Source organism: Octopus bimaculoides, chromosome 5 (assembly GCF_001194135.2).
Source record: "Octopus bimaculoides isolate UCB-OBI-ISO-001 chromosome 5, ASM119413v2, whole genome shotgun sequence".
NCBI classification, from domain to species: Eukaryota; Metazoa; Mollusca; class Cephalopoda; order Octopoda; family Octopodidae; genus Octopus; species Octopus bimaculoides.
In genome coordinates, this window is record NC_068985.1 from 42,013,134 (window position 1) to 42,025,909 (window position 12,776).

The window sequence follows — 12,776 nt, forward strand, 5'->3', positions numbered from 1 at the left end:
ATATATATATATATATATATATATATATATATATATAAAGGAATATAAACTACATGGTTTTTATGGATATACCTATTATTTTAAGGAAATCAATCCCCCAAAATATTAGGTATTGAACCAGTATTAGTTAGGATAATGAACAACGTGTCCCTACCATGTGAACCCTATAAAACAAAAAAAGAAAACATATACAGAACTTCTGCGCAGCATGCAGTTCTCTGGATATGATCAGAAAGATAGGGTTCGAGTATACAGGGGTGCTAGAAGGAAATTAGATAACATTATACATAATGATACCAGTGGTACCTGCCCTAGATATAGAAACAAAGACTGGAAGAGGATCCAAAGAAGTTGTGAAAGTAAGTAAACAGGGCAAACACGTGATATAAAGTTGACAAATATAAAGGAGTGATGTTTGTAGAAGCCACAGCATATGGAGAACTAGCCCGTAGATTTAGAAAAGCTCTGAAGGAAACCAAACTCAACATTAAGATTTTTGAAAAGCCAGGGAACTCCATCAGATCACAAATATGTAGGACATATCTCTTTGAGAATACCATATGCACCAATGATAACTGCATGGTATTGTAGGATTAGCCCTAGCATTAACTGTAGAACTAGAAATGTAGTTTACAGCATAAGATACATAGAAGGTACTTGTAAAAACATTTTAACATTCAGAATGACAGAGTAATAGAAGCTAGAAGGCCTGATTTAGTAGTAGTAGATAAAGGGAATAGAAAGTATCAAATGATGAGGAAGTCAATATGAAAGGTATAGAGAAAATAGCTACGTACCTGTACCTAGCCACTAATTTACAGAGGCTATGGAAAGTGCAGTTAGGAACTGAATTCTGGTAAAAATGTCACAGTTGAAAAGGCACGAAAAAAAAAATCACAGGGAAAAAGTCATAGGGGTTTTGTCTGGGATCTGGGGTTTTGTCCGGATCCCATAAATTAATTGTAACTTTTTTTGGCATAGCTAACTGTAGTTATACCACTTTTTTTCCTGTGATTTTATAACCGGCCACCATAAATTAATTGTGACTTTTTTTGAGCCAAAACTGTGACTTTATTATCGGTCACCATAGGAACTATCCCTAAAAATTTGAACAGTCGGATAAAGTAAATAGGCATAAAACCTAGTTTAGTGCAGCACCAGAAACCAGTGTTATTAGGACAGCTAGAGGATACTTAGGAAGGTTCTTGGTTACTTAGGAAGCTCTAAGGTTACTTGTAGCCTGAAGTTAGGAGTTTTTTCTTTTCCAACAGACTAATTTGTTGTGTATGTGGAACAACAACAACAACAATAATAATAATAATGATTATCATTATTATTATTATTATTATTATTTCAAACTTTTGCCACAAGAGCAGCTTGGAGGAGGTGGGGATGAATCGATTACACAGGCCTCAGTGTTCAACTAGTACTTATTTTATCGGCTCCAAAAGGATGAAAGGCAAAGTCGACCTCGGCAGAATTTGAACTCAAAACGTAAAGACGGACGAAATGCTGCTAGAAAATTTTCCAGTTAACGACCAACTCGCGCTTATGTGCTAGTGTTGAGTGACTATGGTTGTCGATCTTCTTGTTTATTATTACTAATGGTAGTAACAGTAGAACATGATGACGAGTCATTTGTGGTGTTTTGAGAAAATACGAAATATGTATAGCTGGACTGTGAAGGACCGTTGATTGTGTAATTTAATTGCTTATCAATTGAGATAGTATTGAGGAGTAATCGTAAACGCTGGTCATTACTGTTGTAGTTGGACTGTATTTGGAGGACATACATATTGAATCTTCTCACGAGATTTTAATTTGTTTGAGATTGTTGAGTAACCGCTTCTCCGATAGGTTATTGAACAGTCTGAGTATTCTTTTAGCAACATAATTCACACATATAACATCCATAACAAGTTTAGTAAAGACTAAACTGTGAATTTATGTGAATGGATCTTTTCTATTGTTGCAAAACGTTGTTTCAATTATTTTCAAATTTAGTGTTCCGATTTAATTTTGTATGTTAATTATGAAAATGAAATTCATTTCCCCCCACAAATTAATAAATAAAACGTTTATAGCATTTAAAGTTTTTAAATGTTCGAGTAATTTTAGCCAATCGAAAGTCACAGATATTTTGGTGCCTGTTTCCATAGTAACGAGCGTCTGTTGAAAATTGATGAACATCTCTTATGAAAAGGGTCCTATTAAAAAAACGGATGCATACAATAACCAAAAGTTTTAGAATCGGAAATCTGTTACTGTCTACGTGTTGATACCAACAAACTTTAAGTGGTAAGAAACTCTCAAGAGAGCTGAACAGCATGTCGGGAAGAAACCCCACTCAGGCAACTGTTTCGTTCCTTAACTTCTTACACTCTAAGTAGGCCGAGCCGCATCTAGGTCGTGTCTCCTGGGTGACCTCCTACTCACTTTTTAGCTACTTGGTTATCAGATATTTGTGCATTTAAACCGCCGGCGGAGTTTCGGACCAGGACGCTCAAATCTCCCTTAAATCGCACACCTTTTCGAACGAGAAAAGGAATCATTAATTTTCAAAAAGTTTTTTCATAAAAAGACGCTGCCTCCCCATCATTTTCAAAGGCTATGGCGAAAAAAAAAAAGAATGGAAAAATCCCCGTTAAAAAGTGGGCGTCTTGATTCGAAATTCCGCCAAGAATTTTACAAATATTTTCCAGACGGTGTAGATTACGATTATATCGGAATTTAAGCTTACGTAGACAAGGGTCACTCCTGCCCCAACGAATTTGTGTTCTCGTAACGTTCAGAAAAATGGACATTTTTAATGAATTTATTTTACAAATATGCTTCAGATGGTGCAGATACTGGTTATAAAGGAATTTGTTACAAATTTTTTTTCCAAGGTTGAAGAGGGGAGTTTCTGAAAATTCTCAAAATCCGTCTTTGTTTCCTTGTAACTTTCAGAAAAATGGGTATTTTTTCATGAAATTTTCTGCAAATACCTTTCAGATCGCAATTGAATATGAAAAAGAAAAAAGAAAGAAAAATTTGATGTGCTCGCACACATACATACTGACACAAATCACAATTTTTTTTTGAAATTTCAAGTTTCATTTCGTGATGTGTGTCAGTATGTATGTATGCCAGCCCACCAGTTTTTTTTTTTTCAAATTAAATTCTGAAGCATATTTATCGAAATTTCATTTAAAAACAGTCATTTTCTGGAAGTTATGAGGAAACAAAGTCAGGAGGTGCACACTTGTATAGGTATGCTAGAATTTAATGTGAAAGAAGTTGGAAAAACGGGCAGATATTTCATGGATCACGATTTTGTTTCTTCATGTGTTTTAATGGCGTAGACTACAACTATATTGAAAAAAAAAAAAAAAAAAGAAACTTTCGAGGTCTATTCAACCATTTGCCTTCTGGAATTTGTGAAATGAATATTTTCTAATAAAATCCTGGTTAGACAAGTACTTGAACATCATCTTAGACAACATTCTGATGGGTGACACTACCAGGAAGATAAGAACCATGACACAAATGGTATACCAGGTAGGCGAAGATACCTTTTGTGTGAAGGAAATCAAAAGTAACAAGCAGATCAGCCTTAGTAGGAGGCAGTGTTAGATGGCAGGATTGAGGAGACAGCTAAAAGGTAATCCTAACGAAATCAACACAATTTTTAAAAGGATTGAAGGTGAGCGAAACCAATTTCTTTCAAACTTTGCAAGCTAAATGGCCTTCATATGAAACCTTTAAATATGAAATATCTTTTATCTGACTTTAATATTTGCTGAGGTATAACCATTTGAAATTTTCAAAGAAACGACATTTTTTTGGTTATTCAATACTTTGAGAAGTCATATCTCAGCTACAATTTGAGCTAGAAAGCTCAGTTTTTTTTCATTTTAAAGCATTTAAATAAATCTATAACTTTTGTTTAGTTAATTTTCCCTTACAACAAAAATAAAAAAGTTGACCTAAAATTTGACTTATCCTTTCATAGATTAAAAGATGTGGTCATTGAATTTTTTTTGAAATGTTCTCCAAATATTGCCCTACTTAGTCATAACTCACATAAAAATATTCATACTGGGATCTCAATGGGAATTGCTGTTGGCACTCCGTCACTTACGACGTCGAGGGTTCCAGTTGATCCGATCAACGGAACAACCTGCTCGTGAAATTAACGTGCAAGTGGCTGAGCACTCCACAGACACATGTACCCTTAACGTAGTTCTCGGGGATATTCAGCATGACACAGTGTGACATGGCTGACCCTTTGAATTACAGGCACAACAGAAACAGGAAGTAAGAGTGAGAGAAAGTTGTGATGAAAGAGTACAGCAGGGTTAACCACCATCCCCTGCCGGAGCCTCGTGGAGCTTTAGGTGTTTTCGCTCAATTCACACTCTCAACGCCTGGTCTGGGAATCGAAACCGCGATCCTATGACTGCAAGTCCGCTGCCCTAACCACTGGGCCATTGCGCCTCCACACTCAATGGGAATAAATATAATTAAAGTGACAAGTAATGACAAATTATCAAAACTCACTCATTAAGCAAGACAATTTGAGCTTGAAGGGGAAAACTAAGTGCTGATTATCAAAATAAGCATTTTTATTATTTCAATAATAATGTCTACTTTAATAACTACTTTTCAGCTTTGCTCTGGTCAATGGTGGCAATGCCACTGCCAACACTAAGAATCAAAAACAAATTGTTGGTATCACCCTCCTGTGCAGGTGGCACGTAATACACCATTTCGAGCGTGGCCTTTGCCAGTATGACACCCGAGCGAGATCGTTGCCAGTGCCCCTGGACTGGCCCTTGTGCAGGTGACATGTAAAATACACCATTTCGAGCGAGGCCGTTGCCAGTACCCGCCTGACTGGCCCTCGTGCCGGTGGCACGTAAAAGCACCCACTACATTCTCGGAGTGGTTGGCGTTAGGAAGGGCATCCAGCTGTAGAAACTCTGCCAAATCAGATTGGAGCCTGATGTCGCCTCCTGGTCCACCAGTCCTCACTCAAATCGTCCAACCCATGCTAGCATGGAAAGCGGACGTTAAACGACGGCGAAGATGATGATGATGATGATCCATCGCCAAAGGAGCCACTCCTGATAGCTTAACAGATGAAGTCACACGTCCTAACCTCCCACCCTTGCCTTGCTTTAAATGATTTAGGTACATGTTAGATGAAATTCTGAAATCTTTGAAATTTAATGAGATAATTTCCATGAAATTAATAATTGTGGTGCATTTTTCTTTTCTTTTTCTGTCAAAGTATATGTTTTACCTGTAGCAGTTCTGGGGTTAAATTTACAAAGGATATCTAAATAACTCATTGTTAAAACATCTGACTTTCTAGGATACTGAAATGATGATGAGGGTCCTTTAGGTTCTAGAAAGGTGAGTTTTACTTGATTAGTTTCTGGGTATGTTTCTAGGACACAGGCTAACCACCAGTCATCATCATAAATTGCTGCTACAAACCCTTTTATATCCTCAAATTGTTAGCATCTTACATGGAAATTCTAATTTTAGTATAATTATCTGTTGTAGATATCATTTTTACCTTAATTTCTGAAGGTGTGTTTGGGATAAAGCATTGCAACTTTTCTGTCTCTGGAATTGTCTTTGCATTTCTAAATCTCTCTCTCAATAGATTTTCCTCATTCTGCATTTGATCATTTGAGGAGTAGATAAAATTAATTCCAGGAATGTTTTGCTGACCATAATGATAAAGTTGTTTTGGAGTCATGATTTGTTCATTGAAAGGGCATAGTAAACTTGCCCGAGCTGCCATTTGTTTAATTGTACCTCCTAAATCATCACAAGGTCCCTAGCCATCAGAAGTAGCAAAGAAGTGCCACTCTGCATCAGTTTGGAAATCTATAGAATAGTAGTATAAATTTATAAAATGCTTACAATTTTTATATTGTGTAGCAGCACCATCTGAAAAATAGATAATTTTGTTGATATTAAAGGTTTTGCCCCTGAGAAAATCTATCAGCTTTTTTTGGAAGAGATGGACTGTTATTGTATCCTACTTCATACAGATGGATATAATAACAACATTGATGTTAGTTACATCATTGTTTTGTTTATAATAAGAGAGAAATGGATGGATAGTGGTTTGGGCATTGTTCCAATGAAATCTGTGTACAGCATCTTGCAAGATGAGTGAATAATTCTCTGAAAAATCTATGACTAAGATTTCTCCTTCACTTAAAGATTCTTTTCTTGAAGTACAAAATTTGGATTGTTCCTTTGCAATGAAATCATGTACTTTAAGTGCTTTAAGCTTTTGACAGAAAATTTCAACAAAATCGTCAATTGATTTTGATATATTTTCTAGGATTGTTCTGTCTGTTGTTTGCCATTGCTTATACTGTACTTTATTAATCATATTCACATTAAACATTTCATATAAGAATTTTCAAGCTCTTCTAGCAAAGAATTTCAATTTGAATAGTTACCCATGTAGCAGTCATTTTGTTTTGAGTTGCAAGTAATTGATTCTAAACATTGTTTATAATCAATCAAGTGAAACTTCATATCCTTGGTTAAATCAGATAGTTTCATGCCAGAAATCATTACAGTTCTATATTTAAGAGATGAGGAATTATTTACATAATTTACATCCAGGAATGCTAGCTGATTGTCTTTTTCCTTTTCCATTGTGAACCGTATGGATGACTTTATTGAGTTCACATGATCTAATAACACTTGGACATCTTCCTAGTGGGGCCAGAGTATAAGGGTGTTGTCAACATATTGCAGCCATAAGATTGGTTTTAGTGGTGTTGATCCTAAAGTCAAATTCTCAAAGTATTCCATTGGCTATTGGCTATTATCAGTGATAATGGCGAACCCATAGCTAAACCTTCTTGTTGATATATATCAGTGTCCATACTGAAGTGGTTAGTTTCTACACAGAAGGTCAACATTTCCATCAAGTTTCTTATTGGTATACTAGTGCGTTCTTTTAAATGGGTGTCTGTCACTAGTTTTTCTTGAACCACCAATAGTGCTTCACCAGTTGGGATTTTGGTGAACAGACTTATCACATCTAGACTCATCATTTGGTTGGATTCAATGGGGGTATCCTTGATCAATTCTGTAAAGTGGGTGGAATTCTTCATGTGCGATGTTGACTTTCCTGCTAATGGACTGATTATATCCACTATAGGTCTTAATGGAATACCATCCTAGTGAATTTTATTAAGACCTATAGTGAGCTGTAGAGGTTCAGCATGTCGCCGCTTCCTTGTGGATATAATCAATCCATTTGCAGGAAAGTCAACCCTAACTCAGCAAATATTAGAGTCAGGTAAAAAAATATTTTATATTTAAGGGTTTCATATGAAGCCCATTTAGCATGCTAAGGTTGAAAGAAATTGGTTTCGGTACCTGTGTTGATTTCGCATCAAACGACCCTAAAGCAACTGAAGAAAAAAGAAATAGTCATGGCAGTTGAAAGTAGCTCAAGGTGGCTACAAGAGACTACAAGTGGAACTCTTTCATAGGTGAGGACTAGCTGAGTCCTTGCTGCCCCACTCAGGCAAAGCGTACAGGCTAAGGGGTGACACACTTGTGATCCTGAGATACCTGCTAACAACACAGCATTATAATGGAATTAGGAGAGTTTTCAAAACCTCTGAGAAGCTTCTGCAGTTTCTGTACAGGGCAAAGCATCTCCAATGTTCATTCCACCTGTATTCAAGGCATAACTACACAAATGTGTTCCCCACTCCTTCACCAGTTTTGTTTCATCGTAAGTTTCAGAAAAATGGATTTTCAATATATACACTTCAGATGATGCCAGTTCCAATTATTTTGGAATTTTCCGTGAAACATTTTTCAAAGGTGGATTATTCCCATGAGCCAGTTTGTGTCCACATAATTTTCAGAAAAATGGCTATTTTTTACGAAATTTTCTACAGGGGCAGGTGTGGCTGTGTGGTAAGTAGCTTGCCTACCAACCACATGGTTCTGGATTCAGTCCTACTGTGTGGCATCTTGGGCAAGTGTCTTCTAGTATAGCCTCGGGCTGACCAAAGCCTTGTGAGTGGATATGGTAATAGAAACTCAAAGAAGCACATCGTATATATATATATATATCAAAAAATAAGCAACACGAATTTCAAAGGTGATTGTAGTACGCACGTTTCATGCTACTTCAATTTATTTAAGTAATGCGAGCATTACCTTAAATGCAATATGAAGAGTAATCTTCAGCTGCACGAAAATGTAGAAAAAAAGACATTATAAATGTGGCAACATTTCAAATCCAAGTGGGAGAGAGAATACTTATGTATTCTTCCTCACATTTGGATTTTTACGTATTCTCTCTCCCACTTGGATTTGAAATGTTGCCACATTTATAATATGTCTTTTTTTCTACATTTTCGTGCAGCTGAAGATTGCTCTTCATATTGCATTTAAGGTAATGCTCGCATTACTTAAATAAATTGAAGTAGCATGAAACGTGCGTACTGCAATCACCTTTGAAATCCATGTTACTTATTTTTTGATTTTAATCACCCATCCTTTTGGGATGCGATATTCGGGTGCCTACGCATAAGTACCATATTCAAGCCTTGAATATATATATATATATATATATATATATATATATAATATAAATAATATATATATGCATATATACATACATATATGTACATATTTACATATATGTGTATATACATATGCATATATGGGTACAGGATGTCATAAAACATAAATAACATGAAATACGAAAACATGGAATACAATCTTCTTTTTGTGAACGACGAAAGAAACAAATGGAAAACAAGGCAAGTAACATAAAGAACGACCCTTCATCAGTTGTCGGCTGTTGATCTACTCCATCTTTTGAGCAATTACGACAAGATTTGTCTTCGAGAAAACAGTTGCTCCTGCAAAGCAAAATAAAATTTGGGATTTGCAGAGGGTCAAAGTTGGTAACAAAAATCAGGACAGCAGAAACAAACAGTAAGGACTGCTAAGCTATAACGAGGTGAGGTGGCGAATGCGGGAGGAACAAACTTTGACAGGAGAAAAGATAGGAGAGGAGACAGACAAGAATGCGTCTGATCTATGTGGTAGATCAAAAGGAATGACACTCAAGTAGGAAAAGAAAGATGGCTGATGGTCATGTGTGAGCGATGAGAGTAAAGGAGGAAGAGTGAGAAAGAGAGAGGGACATAGAGAGTAGTGAAGGGGAGAGGAAAAGAATTAGAGAAAGGATGAGAGAGAAAAAACAAAAGGGGGAGAAGGGAAGATAAAAAGAATTAGTGTATATGTTTGTGTGTCTGTGTTTGTCCCCCCACCATCGCTTGACTACTGATGTTGATGTATTTACATCCCCATAACTTAGCGGTTTGGCAAATGCGATGACAGAATAAGTACTAGGCTTATAAAGAATAAGTTGTAGGGTCGATTTGTTTGACTGAAGGCGGTGCTCCAGCATGGCTGCAGTTAGATAACTGAAACAAGCAAAAGAATAAAGATACCTTTCAGATGTTCTAGATTATGATTATATAATAATTTAATATGCAAACAAAAAAATAAAAGAAGAAAATTGTGGGTGCACACACATACAACTGACACTTATCACTTATATCTACAAAATGAAACTTAAAATTTTGGAAAAATTGCTATGAGTTTGTCAGTGTGTATTTGTGTGTGCCTACCAATTTTTTTTGAAGGTTCAGTTGGACAAATCACCTCCAGTGTTTATTTTAAGTGTGGTACTTACTCTATCTTCTCTTTTACTACACTGCTAAGTTAGAGGGATATCAACAAACCAACACAAGCTGTTATGTGTCAGGGACAAACACACACACACAATAGACTCCCACAAGGATTTGCAGGGTTAGGGCTTTAGTAAGAGACGCTTGACCACCATGTTGCATAGTGGGACTGAACTTGTAACCATGTGGCTACAAAAGTAACTTCTTAACCATTCTACCATGCCTGTGCCTACATGTATAAGTTACAAGACACTTCTCCACTGTTCAATTCTATATTTAAGAGATGAGGAATTATGTACATTATTTGTATTTGATGGATATTTGTCCTCATCTTGTTTGTTGTTAACACAACGTTTTGGCTGATATGCCCTCCAGCCTTCATTGGGTGTCTTTGGGGAAATTAACAGCAAACAAGATGAGGACAAATATCTGTCAAATGTAAATATTGTACTTCTCACGGTTGTTTACATCAACAATTTGACAATCACCAATATACCAGAGAGAGAGAGAGAGAGAGAGAGAGAGAGAGAGAGAGAGAGAGAAAAGAAGTAAATGTCATTATATTTAAACTGAAATATTTTGGTTCCTCACTTCTTGAAAATTGTTTGTTTTCCAGATCATGGAGATCATAGAATTCTGCTTCTTGGCAATGACTTGTAAGTTATCATTTAGGATAATTCCCCCCACCACTCTCTTTCTGTCTGTCTGTGTCTCTCTCTCTTTCTCTCTCTCTGTCTCTCTCTCTCTATATATATATATATAAAGTCAATTAAAATAAACAAATAATGTGTATTATGTATTTGTGTGTGAGGAAATGTACTAGGGGTGCTTGTATATGTGTATGTGTGTATGTATGCATGTGAGTGTGTATATGTATGTGTGTATGTATGTTTGTGCATATGTGTGTGTATTATGTGTGTGCGGAGGGTTCTATTTGTACATGTCAAGACATGTCAACTTGTATGTGTGTGTGGTAGTGTTTGTATATTATGTGGTGGGGTGGGGTGTTCATGCTATGTATATTGGTGTGTGTGAGATGGGTAGAAACTGAAGAATAAAACAAATTTTTAATTTTTAACTTAAAAAATAAAAAAATATAAGAAAAAATGTCTTTAAAGGTGTGTGTAGGACGTCACTGGATAGACAGTGTTTAGTTCAAATGGAGTTTGGGTTTGGAAAGTAAAAATGTATCATTGTTCAAGGTGAAGTCTGGTGTTGGTGGATCCTTGGAGTAAGGCCAGGCTGAAGACAGTGAGACTAGTGTGGGGAAGGAGAAAAGGCTGTGGTGCAATTGACTTGGCAGGTACGACACATAAACAAGAGAGCCAGGAATTTAGACTGGGTCTTGAAATCCTGGTCACAGCCGTACAGATGTCAGAGACGGAGTAACTGGGAGTAGGGGATGACCTGTTTGGTGTGGAAAGGATGGGAGGAGGAAAAGTTGTGGTAGAGGTGAGAGTCCATGAGTTTGAAGAAGATGATGGTGGTGAGAGAGTGGGTGAGGGGATCGATAAAGAGAGAGATGTTGAGGAAGTTGACAGAAGTGTTAGAGATGACAGGTGAATTCAAGAGAAAGATGGAAGTAAGAGACGAAAGAGATAAAGTTGGAGAGGGAGGTAGAGCTAATGCAGTCATCTATATAGTGATTGTATAGCACTGGGGTCAGTCCAGAGAACTGTGAGAAGATATGGGCCTCAATGTAACCGACAAATAAGTTGGCAAAGTTGGGATATATATAAAAGTTTTTGAAATATCACTTTTATTATGTTACTATCAATATCATTGAGTTATTTTTATTTTTTTTATTTTTGAGCTTTTTTATTGTGTTCTTTAATTGGCTTAGCTACTATGTCTAAGAGCATTCTGGGACACTGCTTGTATGTGTATGAAAAATTAAAAATTGATAGAACTCAGTCACTAAAAGATCTATAACCTATCATCAGCCAATCTTATGTTTTACAATGCCATTTTACCTGTCCATTCCTTTATGTTACTCACCCACCATAAAGATGCTCTTCTATCACATGTTGGTCCATACATGGCCATATTCATTAGGACAAAACATATTTGTTATTCTCATGATTTACTGCTGCAGTGATGTTCACCTCACTTTGATTTATATTGCGCTTTTGATGCAACATGACTATGACAGTATTTTCTCTCAGACAAAATACAAAATCATGCTTTTCAATGGTGTCGATACACTTCACATGATGCACGGATGATGATTTTAATTTAATGCTATTTTTATTGTGTTCCCTGAGTTTTTGCAGCTCAGCAAGCTTTCTGCAGTACTAGTGAGTGTATTCACTCTTCCTCATATATCTTAGCAAGTGACAAATAGATGCATAGCATGGAAGACTATGATGAATAGGGGTGGACTGAGAATCAAACCCTGGTGAATTTCTCCCTGCACACTAAATTTCATTGCTATACTTGGTGCTAGCTCTCACCTTGCTGAAAGCAGCCATTTACATGGTCTATGTGGATCTCAAAGGCTATTCATCTACTTGTAGCTTCTTCAGTGACCACCAGATCAAAGAACAAAGGATCCTATCCTAGACTTTCTCTAATGTTTAGGAATGCTAGGTACAACAGCTTACTCCTAACCTACTCCTGAAGTTGTTTCACAAAGATGGTATCAGTTGTATAGAGGGCAAAAAACAATGAATGTATAACTATAACTACAAGTGGCAAATATTTTATTACTTTAACAAAAATACCAATCTAGTTTATCAAATGTAAAATCTGAAATCAAAAATGTTTCCTTCTTTTACAGATTTAATAAGCAGAAGTAATAGCTATGAAATAATTCCAGATGGTAATCTTTTTTAATCTCTTCTATTTTTGTCTCATAGCTGGCACACTTCAGTCAGTATATATATATATATATATATATATATATATATATATACACACATATATATATACATATATATACATGTTGGAACTCTTTTAAGCAAAATAATATATACATATATATATACATATATATATACATATATATACATATATATATATATATAT

At 36.0% G+C, this 12,776-nt stretch overlaps 1 protein-coding gene across 2 annotated transcripts in view; it reads left to right on the top strand.

The window, feature by feature from the left end:
- Window positions 1-2,147: 2,147 nt before the first annotated feature.
- LOC106876057 (uncharacterized) overlaps window positions 2,148-12,776 on the top strand; it is a 20,353-nt gene continuing 9,724 nt past the window's right edge. Inside the window, exons 1-3 of one of the 2 annotated variants that reach the window (XM_014924459.2) lie at window positions 2,148-2,298; window positions 10,366-10,405; window positions 12,529-12,570. In XM_014924459.2, the coding sequence (XP_014779945.1) occupies window positions 10,369-10,405; window positions 12,529-12,570 (79 nt within the window). In that variant the 5' untranslated portion in view covers window positions 2,148-2,298; window positions 10,366-10,368. Of the gene's footprint in view, window positions 2,299-2,359; window positions 3,541-10,365; window positions 10,406-12,528; window positions 12,571-12,776 lie in introns of those variants that run through there. The other variant, XM_014924458.2, reaches the window with a different exon arrangement.